Below are 17617 nucleotides of genomic sequence, written 5' to 3'. Positions count from 1 at the left end.
AAAACACCCACCCACCTCATGCACACACGAAAACAAAGATCACCACAGCCAATCACACCCTAGGCCAACCCCAACCTCTCTCACCACCAAAGGAACACAAGTAACGCTGACACCAAACTCTACATACATTAAGCATAATAGAAACATCACCACCCGACCCCACCCCCATCCATCTTCCCTCCCCCCACTCCCCCTTTCTTTTTCCCTTCTTTCTTTTTTTTTCTTCTCCCCCTAATGCCTCAACAAATGAAATGGATTTGTAAAAATGTTACATGGAAAAAAAATACGAGGCATTACACTTACTTCTGTAAAACAAGAAAATCCTATATATATATATATATATATATATATATATATAAAAACTGAGAAGATGCAACATTGTATTCCAATGTGCCACATTAGCAGCAGTTGTATTAGCAAAAAACAAAAACCGAGCACAATGCTGCCTCACAAATGAAAGGTGCTGCAATGTGGATTACACCCTAATCCTCTGGCCTGTAATATAGGATAATAATACTGGTTGATTTCATAGGAGTAATTTAATGACTTCTGAGATAAAGTATGTAAAATAAATAAAACTTTGAACAGCTGAGGGTAGTTCATGAAAGCAGAGTATTACAGTATTATTAGAATTATTATTATACTGTGTTTATATGCCAAATATTCTTTAAAACTGTATGTTTGTGCAAACCCATATATTCCACCCTCCACGTTGATGAAGGGTAAACTCTATCAAATAGTCTGATACTCTCCTCTGCTTTACGGGCTGGGAAACTTATGCCTGAAACCCTGGAGAGCAAGCGGCCAAAGGTATTAATACTAGGCAGTTTTCTCATCTAATCATTTCCATGGTTTCGTTTTAATCTGTCAGAGAGCTGCAACAAGATGAATACTACTGAATATTTAGGCTAGACATAAAAACAAAACCAGTAAACGGTATAACGCCTCCCCATCAAACGGCTCTAATTAACAGCATCTGCCACCGTTTACACCCTTTCAGCCAATCCTAGCAACAGTCCTACGACGGCGATTTTCTATGCGCACGCCTAAAACGATTCAGTCACGCGCGCCTGTTCATTCAATTGCGATAAATACCGAGACGCTGCGGGTTAAAGTAAGAACGAGTCATGTGCTGACGTCACCGCGCGCGTGATGTGAAAAAGATCGCTCTATCTCGCCGACAGAGCTATAAAAACTGTTGAGTGACACGTAGCTTCAACTTCTGAATTCTTCACTGGTGTCCGTCCCCCCCCCCCCCCGCTTCGCTGAGACAGAGCTGAAACGTATTATTGGGACTGGAATATTCGCATAAACAAGCAAACAAGATTTCCCACACAAACAAGAGCTGAATTTCACTGGTGTTGTTTTTTTTTTTGGTGGGTGGATCGGAGGGTACCACCGTATGCAGTGGGGCCCCGTGAAAGCTCGTGCAATATTATTATTATTATTAACAGCAGCAGCAATGATAATACTACTAATATCTCTTCTATGCCACTTTATATTTTTAAGGAAAAAACCCCTCAAAGCGGTTTACATTAAATCAGCCAGGAAAAAAATTACAAAGAAAGTAAAATGTAAAGTATACATTCATTTAGAATAACATAACATCACTCCTGATTCTAAACTTGTGCATAGATGGGGGGGGGGGGCAGTTCTCACTTCCGTCCCGGGGAAGGCGACTTCTCTGATAGAAACCCGGAAACTCCCTACCCTGACAAGGCGACGCTTCACTCTCTGTTTTTCTTTCATAGATACAGTATATATGCCTATGTATATCTCTCTGCGACCCGAGCGGGCCTTCGTTTCTTCCCTTTTCTCCCCGGCGAGCGGTTGGTTTGGGCGGCTCGGGTGGGCGGGGCTTCTCTTGACAGGCACAGCGCGAGGAGGAACCGCCGACGGTTGGGCTGTGTGGCCGTTGGGCCCCTTCGCGGGAAGCCCCGCCTCTCCCCCCTCCCCGCCGCGTCCCGCGCTTCTCCGGGTGCCGCAGTGGGGGGGCTCCGAGGAGTCCTCCTTCCCGCTTGTTGTGTCGCGCGGGCCGAGAGGGGGAGGGAGGAGGAGAAGATGTTCGAGAGCCTGCGCGAGCGGCTGCTGAGCGTCCAGCAGGATTTGACCTCGGGGTGAGTTAACTGCCGCCTCCGCTGCCGCGGTAAAGTTCCTGAAAGTCCCTGAGGTGCTGAGGGAAGGGAGAGCCCGCGTGCGGGGCGGGTTGCTGGCGGAGTAAGGGGCTGCCCTTTGGGGCTCCGCTGACGAGGGACGCGCCGTGGGGCGTTGAGGGTTTGCCGCGGAAAGTTGCGGTTAAAACGCCCCCTAGGAAGGAGGCGACTTTTGAGGTACTTTGGGAATGAGCCCCGTGGTGGAATTCACTGGGGCTTTACTTCGGAGTAAACGCGCGTCGTGTGGCGGTGTAAGAAGCGCGTTCGCGTTTGTGGGCGGATTGCCTGCTAACTACCGACACCAGATGCGTGTTGTGAGGATGGGGCGAGTGGCGTGTCCCGCCTCGGGTTTTCTTCTTTCTAATACGCTGCCTCAAATAGCACCAGGGGTGCTGCACGAAAACCACGCGCTGTCAATTAGTTCTTGGCTACTTTAGCCCTGAATAAGAGTCACTTTCCATGTCCCGCCTTCCTTCCCAACGTTTCTAAATGAACTTTGGACTTGGTAATTCGGTGTTGTTAAAAAAAATAATCACTCAGGCTGCTTATCACCTGATCGTGCAGTGTTGCTTTTTTTAAAAAAAGGGATTGGACCTTTTGCTAGCTTCCAACTGATTGCTTTCCTATCAGAGTACATTACCTGTAAGGTAAGCTCGTTTTGGAACAAAAGCCCAGTCAATAGGACCCCTTTCCTTTTTAAAAAAATGCATAATATATAGATAAAAAGTTAATGATAAAGGTTTGGGACTCAACATTGCAGGCAATGCTTTGTACTCCTCCACCTTCCCAGTTCGTGTGATTTTATTGGCCTGCTTTTTAAAAAGGCTGATAGAAGATACAGTACTAGTTTCCAATTGCGCTTCTTATAAGGGCTGTTTTCCATGTTACCAGGGGAGGACCTGTTCATTTGGGCAAATGGGGCACTGCTCCACCAATCTCAGTCTGTCCTCGCTCCCACCTGTCTCCCTCTTACTTCCAATCAGGCCAAGGGGTGGCACTGCCTGTCAGCTTCTTCCTATACAGTCTCAATGTTGCCCTTGTTAATAGGCTCTGCCAGGAGTTGGCTGTGGTTCCACCTACTGTTAGTCTCCTGCAGTGGCAGAGCGTATGCCCGCACTGCCCAGGGCAGGTGTGGGAGTGCACCGCTGTGGGGGGCGGAGGGTGCCCTACTGGGCGCCACAGTCCAAGGAAGGATCTGCCTGGGGAAGCTGCCGCCCACTCTCCTCCTGCTCTCCACCACTGGATCAGGCCTATCCCAGCGGCAGAGCTGCTGCAACCAGGCACAAAGTGTGCTTTGGCCGAGGAGGGTGGGCAGCATCATTACCGCAGACACTCCTGCTCTCTGCTGCCTGATCAAGCCTGACTTGGCAGTGGAACTGCTGTGGCTGGGCGCAAGGCACGCTGTGGCTGATAAGGGTGGGTGGCATTGTTGCTGCCCACTCTCCTACTCTTTGCCGCTGGGTCAGATATTACCTGGCGGCAAAGCTGCTGTGGCTGGACGCGCCCCCGTAGTAGCTCTCTGTTGCTGGGTCAGATGTGACCCAGTGGCAGAGCTGTTGTGGCCAGGTGCAAGGTGCACCGTGGCCAAGGAAGCTAGGCGGCAGCATTGCCACCCATTCTCATGCTTTCCTCCCCTGGGTCAGGCCTGACCCAGGAGTGGAGCTACGGCCAGGCTCAGCTTCTCACTCAAAGGGGGCTGCTGTGGGGGCACCTGTTTGACCCCCTCACAAAATTACACCTGTGGCCATGGCCCCCATGGACTCCCCCCATGCTATGCCTCTGGTCTCCTGATCTCTGCCCTACCAGTACCAGTGAGCACCACCAGCTACCACTCTTCTTGTTCATATGTGGAATCTAGCTATGTTTGTGTTGACTTTGAAGTATAATGAGAAAGTTGGATTATGCCTGCTTAGTATACCCAGGCATGAGTCATTAGTGTGCCTGGGTACATTACAATGATTGATTCACTAATGGCTAGCATGAGTATTTTCACCAAGCTTATAATGTGACAGGCCCTCTTTCATGGGTGTAGTCAGGATGGGGGGCAGACTTTATGTTAGGTAGGGCAGAACTGAGTTATCTGTGATGTGATTTATCAGTTAAGCATTTTTATTTATTACTTTTAATTATTTACAGTCCTTCCCTGCTCCATGGTATAAGGTGACTAAGTGGCATGGAGTTATATGATACCAGAGAAATGGGGGGCTGGAGAAGTATCAAAATAGGTGGAGGAGCTGGACTGATATATCTAGTGAGGTTTATAATGCAGAAGAGGGGGGAAACACTTAATAAACCTTATTAAATTGCCTTATTTTGAGTCTCACTGCTTTTTCTTTGTGTGTGTTTTAGGCTGAAGACCTTGAGCGACAAATCAAGAGAGGCTAAAATAAGCAAGCAGAGGTGCTGTTGGATATTCTTAAATTATGCTTTATAAAAATTGCATTAACAAAATCCAATTTATTACATGACATTTACATGGCATAACAAATACTGTAGTCTGTTCTACTGAATAACATTAATAAGCTTATATTAGCAGGTTTTCTGTGGGGTTTTTTTGAAAATTTCCAGTCTAAGTTGTTGTATAATTGTTAATATTTGCAACAGCAATGTAAAAAAGGTAGCTTTTTGATCTAAATATTAATTAGAAAAGTACTGTAGGACTTCAACACTTAATTAACACGTTCTGTTATTTTTTATTACAGGACTATACAGTGTTCACCAGAGTTTTCTGCTGGATTACTCTTATTGAGCAAGTAAATTCTGTCATTTAAACTCCTGTTGAATTTCAGTTATTTATAATTCTTGTTTATTTTTCTGGAGGCATGGATGTAGTTAGTAAGGAGAGATACTGTAGCACATTGCCTTGCTCCCCTTGTTTACGTCAATATTCAGTAGAAAACAATGAATTCTTTTTAAAAGTGAGTGTTTTCATTGATCCTATTGATACCTTAGTATGGTTAGCATTTGGTTACTTATATGGAGCTAAAGTAGAACAAAAAACTTAGTATGCATTTCTAAAAACATAAGTCCCATTGAGTTCGGTGGGGCTTGAGCACAAACACTATTGGTAGTTCAGCCTGGTTAAGCATGGCTAAGATGATGATAGGGAAACCATATCCTTGTTTTTAAGGAAAATTAAGGATTTTTCATTCTTCTATGTTTTATTTGTGAATGTGTGGTTTGTTTCTGCCAATTGTTCAGCAGTCTTGAACCCCTCCAAGCCTTGTTTAGCTTTGTAGGGTAACTGCTTATCTAAGAAATTTGGCTTTCATTTAAAAGTTGTGTTATTGGCCCAGGTTTTAGACCTTGTGGTTTCTAAGAGCTTAAGAGATGTGAATCTGGTTAAGGCTCCAGTGCTAATGGGAGTTTTTAAATATAAACATGTTTTCATATTGTGATCTTAAGTTGCAATACTGCAGAATCCTCAGTAATACTTGCTACCAAATAGATGTGCATAGAACTGTGCAATTAATCTCTGCAAAATTCTGAAAAAATGCTTGCTTTCTAAGTCTTGACAACCCAAGTGCTATGAGTTCAAGATTGTTTGACTTAATACATTATAAACAGTTTTTCTTGGTAGCTATATATATATATTCTTACAGCAAATAAGCAATTTGGTTCAGGACAGCTAGGTGAGCTTGTGGCCATAACCTTAAGTATAAGTCCAATGATATCACTGTTTTCTTTTGTGAAGATATGAAGATACTTGGGCAACTCTTCACAGAGGAGCGAAAGAATGCGCAAAAGCTGGAGAGGTAAAACATTAACTAACTAACATACAAACATTTTGTTTAAAAACTACTTTGCAGTTGTTTAGGTATTTTGCATTTAGGAAGGTACACACCTCTCTCATATAAATGAGAATTCACCATGTAACATCTGTTTGAAAGAATCCTGAACATTGATCAGCATTCCTTAACTGGGAACCTGGTGTTTTATGTAGAATGCAGCTCCATCAATGTCAGCTGAAAATCACCCAGCCACCTCTACCTTTCTGCTGGCCCAGACAAACCACGTGCTTGCAACATGCATGCCTTACCTAGAGGAGCCTTAGTTTATTCATCCCCCACATCCAGTACATTATTAATTGCAGGCAACCATCCAGCACTTCCACACCTTCACTTGAGTTAAATGTTCTATCTTCACTTGACTTTGATGGATGTTCAACTGAAGTGCTTGGCTATGTTCACACAAATGTACATGGCAGGGAAATTGAAGTGGCATGCTACTCACAGAATAATGGAGCTGTACAGGTTACTGCAAATTGGTATGTCTGTATTTCTGGGGAGCATGTGGGCTACATAGCTGTAAATCTTCAGCATGCTTCTAAATTCATATAACTAATACTAATAGGGAGCTTTGGAGGAAGGGTAGGATTCTAATGTAATAATTAAAAGCCTTTGCAAAACTCAAGATGATCACCAACAAAATTAAAATTAATCATATACATTTCTGTAATGGTTCTAGGGGTTGCTCGTGCGTAAGCCGGTGCAAACACCTGGCTGGATTGCCTGAGTGAACCTTTTCTGTCCGGACAGCCACTCACCTGTGGCTGTCTCAATCGCTGGCAGAATCCGTCAGTGGGCGTTTCTTAAACTTCTTTTTTTTTTTTTTTAATATATATTTATTCAAGTTTTTCAATACATAAACATATTTAAACAAATAACATTAATTATTTGACATCTTTTCATCATTACTTTGGACTCCCCCACGCCTCCCGCACACACTTACATCGTTAAAGAATTATTTCCAAACAAATTATCATTTTGTTCATAATCTTGGATTTGATCATTAGCGTATAGTTTAAACTTAAGTCTAATTTAGTGGTAGACAATTACTTCTACTCTGACATCCCAATCAACATTCGGCCAAATTACAATACTTTTGCAGATAAGTCTTAAATTTCTTCCAGTCTTCTTCCATCCTCTCTTCTCCCAAGTCTCGAATTCTGCCGGTCATCTCAGCTAATTGCATATAGTCCATCAGCTGCATCTGCCATTCTTCCAGCGTAGGTAGATTTTGAGTTTTCCAGTTCTTAGCAATCAGTATCCTTGCTGCCGTTGTTGCATACATGAAAAATGTTCTGTCCTTCTTTAACACACTCTGGCCGACAATGCCCAAGAGAAAGGCCTCCGGTTTCTTAGTAAAGGTGTACCTAAACACCTTTTTTAACTCATTATATATCATCTCCCAAAAGGCCTTCACTCTCGGGCAAGTCCACCAGAGGTGAAAAAAAGTTCCTTCATTTTCCTTACATTTCCAACATTTATTGTCAGACGAATGGTATATTTTGGCCAATTTGACTGGGGTCATGTACCATCTATATATCATTTTCATTACATTTTCCTTCAAAGCATTACATGCAGTGAAGTTCAGCCCAGAGGTCCATAACCTTTCCCAGTCTTCAAACATAATATTATGCCCAATATCCTGTGCCCATTTTATCATTACCGATTTGACCATTTCGTCTTGTGTGTTCCATTTCAGCAACAAATTATACATCTTTGAAAGTACTTTAGTCTTAGGTTCTAACAGTTCAGTTTCCAACTTTGACTTCTCCACCTGGAATCCTAACTTTTTGTCATTTTTAAATACTTCTTTAATCTGAGCATAGTGTAACCAGTCTCGCACTTTATCTTTCATTTTCTCTAAACTCTGCAATTTCCAATTGTTACCATCTCTTTCTAATATCTCCCAATATTTTGGCCAATTGGCCTCCATATTGGCTCTTTTTCGGGCCTTAGCCTCTAGGGGTGACAGCCACCTCGGAGTTTTATTCTCCAATAAGTCTTTGTATCTTATCCAGACATTAAATACTGCTTTCCTGACAATATGGTTCTTAAAGGCCTTGTTTGTCTTAACCTTGTCATACCATAAATATGCATGCCATCCAAATGCATTATTAAAACCTTCTAAATCTAATACATCCGTATCTTCAAGAAGTAGCCAATCTTTTAGCCAGCAGAAAGCTGCCGCTTCGTAATACAGCTTTAGGTCTGGCAGGGCAAAGCCCCCTCTTTCTTTCGCATCCGTTAATATCTTAAACTTAATTCTGGGCTTTTTGCCCTGCCAGACAAATTTGGAAATATCTTTCTGCCACTTCCGGAAACACTCTGTCTTGTCTACAATCTGTAGTGTCTGAAACAAAAATAACATTTTTGGCAATACATTCATCTTGATGGCAGCTATTCGGCCTAACAAAGAAAGTTTTAATCTTGACCAACTATCCAAGTCTCTCTTAATTTCTAACCAGCATTTTTCATAGTTATCTTTAAATAAACTCAGATTTTTTGCTGTTATGTTTACCCCTAGGTATTTCACTTTCTTGACCACCGTTAACTCTGTCTCCCTCTGAAACCGTTCCGACTCAGTATCTGTCAAATTTTTCCCCAATACCTTGGTTTTTTGTTTATTTAATTTAAATCCCGCCACTCGACCAAAGTTTTGAATCAGTTGTAATACCCTTTTCGTACTAGATTCCGGCTCCTGTAATGTCAGAACTAGGTCATCTGCAAACGCTTTAAGTTTATATTGTTTCGCTCCGACCTGGATCCCTTCCACCAGCCTATCCCCTCTAATCATATTCAGGAGCACTTCCAGAACCGAGATAAATAGTAGTGGGGAAATCGGGCAGCCTTGTCGTGTACCTTTTTCAATTTTGAACTCTTCTGTAACCACATTGTTAACTATCAGTTTAGCCTTTTGTTCTGAGTATATTGCCTCAATCCCATTCTCAAACCCCCATCCCACTCCCATTTCTTTTAGATTCCCCTTCATGAATTTCCAGGATATGTTGTCAAAGGCCTTCTCCGCGTCTATAAAGATTAAAACTGCTTTAGTGTTTATGTTTGTTTGCAAAAGTTCCAGTATATCTATAATGTTCCTTGTATTAGCATACATATGTCTACCTGGGAGAAAGCCTGCCTGGTCTTTATGAATTACTTCATTTAGAACTTTCTTGAATCTACGTGCCAAGACATCTGCAAATATTTTGTAATCCACATTTAAAAGGGAAATGGGACGGTAGTTCTTTAGTTGTGTCTTTTCACTTTCCGATTTTGGTATCAATGTGATAAAAGCTTCTTTCCATGATTCCGGCGCCCTCTTCCCCTCCATAATTTCATTGCTGACCTCCAACAATGGTTGTATCAGGTAGTCTTTCAATGTCTTATAGTAGATGGAGGTCAGCCCATCTGGCCCTGGCGATTTGCCCTGTTTCATGTTCTGGATGGCCTGCTCAATCTCTTGTCGTGTTATTTTACCATTCAAAATTGTTTTGTTTTCTTCTGACAGCTTTGCTAATCCATTTTTCTCCAAGAATTGTTTAATCTCAATTTCATCTTGTGGCCCTTGAGTATATAACTTTTTGAAATATTTCTGAAAACACTTTCTGATCTCTCCAGGGTTCTGGATGCTTCTTCCTTCAATCTCTAGGTTTGTTACCGTATTTAGTTTTTGTCTCTTCTTCAACTGCCAAGCTAGCAGTTTTCCACATTTGTTAGCCGATTCAAAAGTTTTTTGCTTCATTATTTTAATCTTCCATTCTATTTCCTGGTTTATCAATTTAGAATATTGTGCTTGATAAAGTTTAATTTCTCGTAGAATCGGCTGGGACTTTGGGTTAGATCTTAACTTCTTCTCTAGCTCTTTAATTCTTTCCAAAATTTTGTCCTTCCTTTCATTCTGTGATCTTTTCTTTATGGTGTTCTGTTGTATCAGGAACCCTCTCATCACGGCCTTGCTTGCGTCCCATATAGTTCTTTTTTCCACCCTGGTGTTCATATTAACCTCAAAATAGTCCTTTAGAGTTTTTTGGGCCTTCTTTACAATCTCTTGATCTCTAAACAGGCCATCATTCATCTTCCATCTAAAGGAGCCGGTTGGGATCAGTGTCATGTCCATTCTCAGTGCGTTGTGGTCGGAGCATGTCTTTGGGCAGATTTCCACCTTTCTAATCTTAGGTGCCAGACTTCTAGTTATCCATATTTGGTCGATTCTTGTCCAAGTCAGTTGGGCTTCAGAGAAGAATGTTCCTTCTCTTCCCAGGGGGTTTCTCACTCTCCAAATATCAATCCAGTCCATATTGTCAGTCATTTCAAAAAAGGTCTTTGGTAGTCTTCCCTCTTTAGTAACATTTTGATTCTGTGACTTATCCATGTTGGTTGATACGACTCCATTCATGTCTCCCATCATGATGATGTTGTTGTAATCCAGATAATCCAGCATAGTCTCATGCAACTTCTTATAAAAATCTGATTTTCCTTCATTTGGGGCATAGATTCCTAATATCAAAATTTTTTCTCCTTGATGTTGTATTTCTATTGCCAAAATTCTTCCATTTTCATCTTTAAACAGAAATTTAGGTGAAAGGCTCTCTTTTGCGTAAATCACTACGCCTCTCTTTTTAACTGTGTCAGAAGATATAAATTCCTGGCCGAGTCTTTTATTTATTAACACTTTTCTGTGGAGCCTAATCACATGTGTTTCTTGTAAACAAATAATGTCCAATTGTTCCTTTTTTAAAATGTGAAAGATTTTTCTCCTTTTCTCCGGACTGTTGCAGCCATTTATATTCCAGCTCAGAAGCTGCAGAGACATCCTGAATAAATCTGGTTATTCTTGCTGGGGTGGTACCTTGTTCTCCGGTCCTTGAGGGTCCGAGGGCGCAGGCTCCCCTGAAGGTTCAGGCCCTGGTGCTCCAAGTCCTTTGTGAAGATCTTCTCCGTGTGCTTCCAGAAACTTGTCTCTATCCTCCAATGTTCTAATTTTGATCTTTTTCCCTCTGAAAGTAAAAGATAATCCTTGAGGAAACTCCCACCTGAAGATAATTGAGTTGCTCCTCAACAATCTTGCTAGTTCCGTGTAGTCAGATCTAAGGTCCAACAGTTGTTTAGGGATATCCTTGTAAATGTCAATTCTCTTGTCCAGAATGTCCAGTGACTTCCCGTAGTGCAGGCCCAAAATCTTGTCCCTTTCCTCCTTGGATCTCAGTATAATCAAACAATCTCTGGGCTTCTCTTTCCTCCTAAATCTTCCAAGCCTGAAAGCAGATACTATTTTAAAGTCTTTTTCCTCTAACTTCCAAAACTTGGAAAATTCTTTGGTCAAAAACTCAATTAAATTGTCTTCTTCTACTTCTGGTATTGACCGTATCCTCAAGTTGGCCTCCCTGTTCCGCAGCTCTGTCATCAAAAAGTGAATCTGATGTTCTCCAACTTGTTTGCTGAGTGGTCTAACTTCTTTCTCCAATTCTCCCAGTCTTTGACTAGTATCCTCAGCCAATTTCCGGTTTTCACCTACAGCCTCCTTCAACTCTCCAATGGATTGGACATTCTGTGCAACTTGTCCAGTTAATCTATTCAGACTTTCTGTATTCTGGTCAATTTTAGCCGTTTGCAAATCAACCTTTCTATCCAAAGCCTCCAATTTTTCAAAAATTTTGTCTAAAACAGAAGCACTCCCTCCTGAGGCCATATCTTCCAATTGTAATTCTTCCGTTTCTCCCTCCCCTGCCTGTGACAGGGAAGCCGCCTCTATCTCAGGAGGCAAAGTGGAAGGCAAAGCAGGCACAGATGATCTACGCTGTGAGGCCGCAGATAAAGTTAAGGTTGTTTGTTTGGTTCTTCCCCTTTTCCTTGTTCCACTCATTCCAAAGTTATCTAAAGACCAAGGTCAAACTGAGTTGTTCCCATGAGAATGTAAAAGCCCAGATGCAACAGTCAAACAGAGGGCCGGGAAAAGGAAAGTAAAACAAAGTCACTGCTGTAAGTCCAAAATCCTCTAGAGGGAGCTTAAAATGTCTTAAGGGAGAAAGTCAAGTCCAATTCAAATTTATAGATCTATTCAACATCCAACGACCTCCACTGAGTTAAATTTTTACAGAGTATACGTAAGGCAAAACAGTGTTTCAGACAGTGCCTAGACTGCAGATGTTTCAATATAACAAGTTCCAGCTCAGAATGTTTCAAAGTCTAAATTCAAAGTATCCAATGTTGCAGACTGGTGCTCAGTTACTCAGGCAGCTCCAGCACCTGGGATTCTTATTTAATTTGTAATCCACTGGTTCAACAGAAGAAAGATATCCTTGTTCCCAAATAAATCCAAAAGCAAACAGCTTAAAATCTCTCTGCCCTGGTAGCTATTTTAAATAGGTGCCAGCAATTGATTAAAGCATCGCTTTTAGTCTCCACTCCTCCTGTTCTTTGCTTTCAAGTTCAGTGTTAGCGGAAGACGGGCTTCCTGTTTATCGTCACTCCGCTTTCAGCCAAATTCTAAGTTTTAGAGGTCTCCAAAAATTCTTAAAGTCCAGATTACTCACGAGTTGCAGCTTTTCCGAATTTGAAAATTGCAGGAAGAAAGGTCAGCGCTCACCGGCAACAGCAACGCGGCTTCGCTCCGTTGATTGCGCAACGACCCACAGCGCCGCTACCCCCTCCGCGATCCGGAGCCCCTTACGGGGTCCCTTCAACGTTTTGGGGGCTGCTTCTGGCGCCCGCCGGGTCCCGAGACTACAGGCTTCTGCCGCCTGTAGTTTTCCTTAGTGGGTCTCCGCTTCGCCGTAGCGGACGACCCGTTTTCAGCGGAGCTTCCCTCTCCTTACCAGGATCGGGCAGCCATTGCCGATCGCGCCGCCTCCGGAAGTCCCCGTTTCTTAAACTTCTTTCAGCACAGAAGCTCTTTGACACCTAGTCGCCTCCTACTCTCTCTGTGCGGAAGGCTTCTGCGCAAGGAGGGCGTAGGCAGCGGAGGAGCTCTACTCTCCCCGCTGGTCCCCGGCAAGGAGTCATGGGACCGCCTCGCCGCTTCCCCCATCTGCCCCCCTTCTCCACTGGTGCTACGCTGATTCTCTTCCCCAGAAGATGGGCTGCCTCTCCCAATCCCGGGACGCTCTCCGGAATCCCTCTGGATTTTGCTCTCTCCCTCCGGCACTGATGGCAGTTTCCTGACAATTTCCTTCCTGAACTGGTTTAAGGGCAATAGGAATATAGCCACATGTCATCAAATCAGAACTCAAATCAATCTGATTACTTGCAAATAGAAACTAGTTGTGCTTCATTATATATTGTTTCTGTAAGTAAAACACATACATCGTACATAAATATACTTTTCTTTGGCATATTCCTGTTAAATATATTAGGCTTCAAATGTCAAAATATATTACAGATTTAAACCTAACTTACAGTATTGATGACAACGTCAAGGAGTTCCTTGTTCGTGATTTGCTGGCTTTCTAAGCTGTGGCATGCCTTGGATACTTACAGAATACCAAATATCTAACTGAAATTTCAGCAGAAGGTTTTATAAACTTTAAAATGTGTAGCAGAAATAATTGCTGAATTGGTATAAACTTTGATTTGATACCTGAATTTAGAATTGTATTCTCAGTTAAAATCTATTGTTCAAATATTTTTCAAAAAATTGTTTCTTTCAACTTGTACAGCTGCAAAGGTTTGCCTTGTTCAAAGGAAAGACATGAATATGTTAATGGGCACCTCAGGCCTAGGTGCCAAATGTGGCTCTTGAAGCCCCCCCCCCGGACATTCACACCCCCTCCCCTTGGGTCATGTATCTCACTGGCCCTTCTTTGCATCTCCTTAAGTGCTTTTGCCTGGCTGTATTTTGTACTGTGATAATGACTCTTGCTTGCTGGAATGGAAGGCAAAAGTAAGTTTGTGTGTGTGTGTGTGTGTGTGTGTGTGTGTAGAGACTTAACTCTTGCATGGATGGAATATAGTATTCTGTAGAATAAAAGTCACATTTGCGGCTCTGCCTCGCCTATCACTGTGAAGGTTGCCTGCAAGCAAATGTGACCTCAGGCTGAAAAAGGTCCTCCATCCCTGCAGTAATAAAGAGTTGACTGAACAGACTATGGGATATTGGAGTACGTAATGCAACAGGTTAAAATTAATGTTAAATTGAGAGTTTATCATAATCAGAATTTGCATTTCAAAGTAAATGACATTCATTCACTTTTGGAGAGACCATGGCCAGGTGTATGTCTTGAAGAATACTTTTGCAAACTTGGAAAAATATTTAGTATAGTGCATTAGCATAACTTTGAATAGTATTTTTGTTTTATTTGAAATCTGTTTTATCTGTATTTTGCACTGAAAATATTGTGAATTGAAATATGTAGCTATTTAAGGCTTTGGCAGCTGACTCATGAGCCCTATCAGAGGTTTGGAGAGTTAAAATAAATTTAATAATGTTAGTTTTATCCTTGGTTTTAAACATTGCAGCTGGTGGATAGTGAAGTTGTGATGCTTTCTGCTCACTGGGAGAAGAAGAGAAGCAGTCTCCTAGACCTCCAGGAACAGCTCCAGCAAATTCCAGGTTTTTTAGCAGATTTGGAATCTACAACCACTAGCTTGAGTAAGTGTGTGTGTCCTGCTTTATTTATTTAAAGATTTATCCCACCTTTTAGGAAGCTTTCCCCTAAGCCGCTTGAAAATTATGAATATACAAATGTTAAAACATCACAGTTAAAATTTTAATAATGGTATATTAAAGGTATAATAATAAGAATTGGCATACAAAAATTAAAACTATTCATAATAATGCTTTTAAGGAATGTTTCAAGGCACAGAAGGAGGAGGATTGCCAGATTTCCCTGGGGGAGATTTCCATAATTGAGGTGTTGCTGCAGAAAGGTCCTGTCTCTGGTACCCTGGGAGATAAAAGAGCAAGATTTGGAAGATTATATTTAATCCCATGTATGAATGTGGGAAAAGGTGTTTCTTTAAATAGTCGCGTCCCAGAGCATGAGCTTCTTCAATTGAGCCCAGACACAAATTGATAACCAGTGTTAGATTTGAATATGTGGTCACCCTATTTCAATTTCTAAACTGTCTTTAAGGGAAGTCTAATGTAGAGGGCTAGTCTTAGCTGCAAATGCCATATAGGCCACTTTTCCTACATCAAGCTGTGTACTTCATTCTTCAGGAAGTGTGCAGCCCCATCTGGAGCAGGTTATATATCTCCATCCAAATCAGATAGATTCCCATCTAACAGCATGTTTGTGTTGTCCAGATTAAGCTTCAGTCTGTTAATCTTCCTCTCATTCAGTATTGCCTGAAGACACTGATTCCAAGTTTCTCCTACCTTCTTGGGGTTAATTGATGTACATTTGTTAATTTTTATCATATAAGATATCTTCTCTGGTGCCATTATTTTAGTATTTGAGAAGTTGTTATTCTACTATTTGGAAAGCTCTCTAAAGCACAATTGAAAAAAAAAGAGTAAAAGTAAATTGGCAAATGCTTGGCATTTGTAAAGTTCATTGTAGGTAGTAAGAAAATAGGGACCCCGGTCATGTAAACTATCTGGAGTTTTGTAAAGTCTCCACTAGGGGGTGCTCGATTGCTACTTTTCCAGAAATCACTATCTAGAATGAGGAAGAGGGGAGCATTGAGGACCACATTCTCTCTTGGCCAATCATCTGGGACTGCATGCCAGTGGTGGGTGGGGCCAAAACAAGAGTTAGCTTGGCCAGAATTCATATTGCATGTACCCCCCGCACCATTGCATATATTATATGCATACAGCGTGACTCATCAGCACATACCACATAAAGGCCAGCTTCTATTTAGCCTGTCCAAAAACAATTGGGCTTGGGAAAAATCATTTTAGCTTTATGCCTAATTTCTTGGGGTGATATTAATGGGGATTGCAGCTGCGGTTTGTAGGGTTAACACCCCCCCCCCCGAAGCTGCACTCTCCATGAATATTGTGTCCTCCCCCGGCAACTAAGATTAAAAACAACATTAACCAACTGGTTTCATTTGATTGGAATTGATTGGATTTCATTTCATTGGAACCTATTGAAGTGGTTTTTTTCAGCCTAACCATGGTGTGTGTTGGGCTGTGTGTGTGTGTCACAGTATATGTGGAGCATGCAAGTTTAGAAGATCCTGCCTTTATTGAGACTGCTTGTTTCCCATTGAATGGTATAGTTTAATGTAAATAATCAAATACCCTACATTGTAAGTACAAAAACCTACTTAAACAGTATGTGGGGTTTAAATGATTCCTCAGTTCCTTAAATAGACAAAAACACATTGTACAATTAACATAGATATAAAGTTTAACAGTTGTGCAAGTAAAACAATGCAATAATCAGGAGTTGTGAATTGTTGGTAAAAACGATGATGATCATCATAGACCATACAACTGTAACATGCTGTAAAGAGCCTGTGAATACTCATCATATTTCACAATCACATGAGTAGGGCAGGCAATAACGGAGCACTAAATTTTGTTTAATGCTGTTGGTGTGCGTGTGACACAGATGGTCTGTGTTGATTCTTTCTCCGTACACCATCTTGATCAGTGTTGTGGAGTGGAAAGGGATTTCTCCCTGTGATGGGTGGCTACTGGGTCCTTCTGTGTGTGCTCCATAGGATGTTGCATCTTAGGATGTTTATGGAATAAAGTCACTAGATTTTTTTACATGGATCTTCTTTCATGTAATGATTGTTCAGTGAAGCCTAGGCCAGTATTGAGGGAGAGTGTTGGTGGGAAGGGAAAAGGCAGGAAGAGGAACCTTCTTTCCTCATTGGCCATATCCCCAACCAGTGTGATTAGTTTTGAGACATCACTTGTTTGCCAAGATAAGCAAAATTTTCTTTAAAACCACCACAAATTATGTTCCTAATGGTTTGCCTATTTTGATATTTGAATATCTTGTTACACAGTCCAACTGGAAGCAAATTTTAAGGAAATGGAAAATCATTTACTTTATCTTGAAGACCTCTGTGGACAGTGTGAATTGGAAAGATACAAGCATATGCAAGTACTACAGCTTGAAAATTACAAAAAGACTAAACGGTGAGTTTATTATGATTTTAAAGATTTATTTTTGATATTATTGACTATGAATTCCTTCTTTCTGTGCAAATATATGTTCATCTTAAATATCTTCTTGTTTGAGAATGGAAATTTGTGCTAGAAAAAGTTTCACTTTGGGTATTTTAGGCCTTCAGTCTTCTACTAATTGCAGTGACTTGATCTGCCTTATTAGTCATCTTCTGTCAACATTGCTCTGATTCATAGTAAAGGGCATTGCATAGTAATTTCTTTGGTACAGATGAAAAAATAAATGCTTCTAGCAATGGCAGGGACCAGCTATTTCTGGGTGAGCTAAATGATAAATTGGTTCATCAAGTTGTCACTCACCTCTTGGGAGAAAAGGTAGTGTCTGGTTTGCTGCTGAGAAGGATAAGATAAATGGTGTTAGGAATAAACTTGGATCAAGTGATCGTGACTTAGTCTGGTTTGATTTAATTAGCAGGCCAGTTGGATTTAGAATTGCAGACAAGCTATTTGATTTCTAAAGGACATATTTTGACATACTCTGGAGACACATTAGTGAGGTGATTTGCATTGTAGGGCTTATACCCTTGAAGAAAAGAGCTGGAATTATGCATTAAATTTACACCAAGTAAGATGGTGAACTCTTTTGGAGG

The 17617-nt window shown here is 41.4% G+C and overlaps 1 protein-coding gene across 2 annotated transcripts in view; it reads left to right on the top strand.

Moving 5' to 3' along the window:
- Window positions 1–1879: 1879 nt before the first annotated feature.
- DTNBP1 (dystrobrevin binding protein 1) overlaps window positions 1880–17617 on the top strand; it is a 48108-nt gene continuing 32370 nt past the window's right edge. Inside the window, exons 1-6 of one of the 2 annotated variants that reach the window (XM_081015300.1) lie at window positions 1880–2117; window positions 4503–4553; window positions 4856–4906; window positions 5848–5908; window positions 14393–14525; window positions 16847–16979. In XM_081015300.1, the coding sequence (XP_080871426.1) occupies window positions 2062–2117; window positions 4503–4553; window positions 4856–4906; window positions 5848–5908; window positions 14393–14525; window positions 16847–16979 (485 nt within the window). In that variant the 5' untranslated portion in view covers window positions 1880–2061. Of the gene's footprint in view, window positions 2118–4502; window positions 4554–4855; window positions 4907–5847; window positions 5909–14392; window positions 14526–16846; window positions 16980–17617 lie in introns of those variants that run through there. The other variant, XM_081015301.1, reaches the window with a different exon arrangement.

This window comes from Podarcis pityusensis (genome assembly GCF_964106645.2).
Source record: "Podarcis pityusensis genome assembly, chromosome: 7".
Taxonomy (NCBI): Eukaryota; Metazoa; Chordata; class Lepidosauria; order Squamata; family Lacertidae; genus Podarcis; species Podarcis pityusensis.
This window is presented reverse-complemented; position numbering and strand designations above follow the sequence as displayed.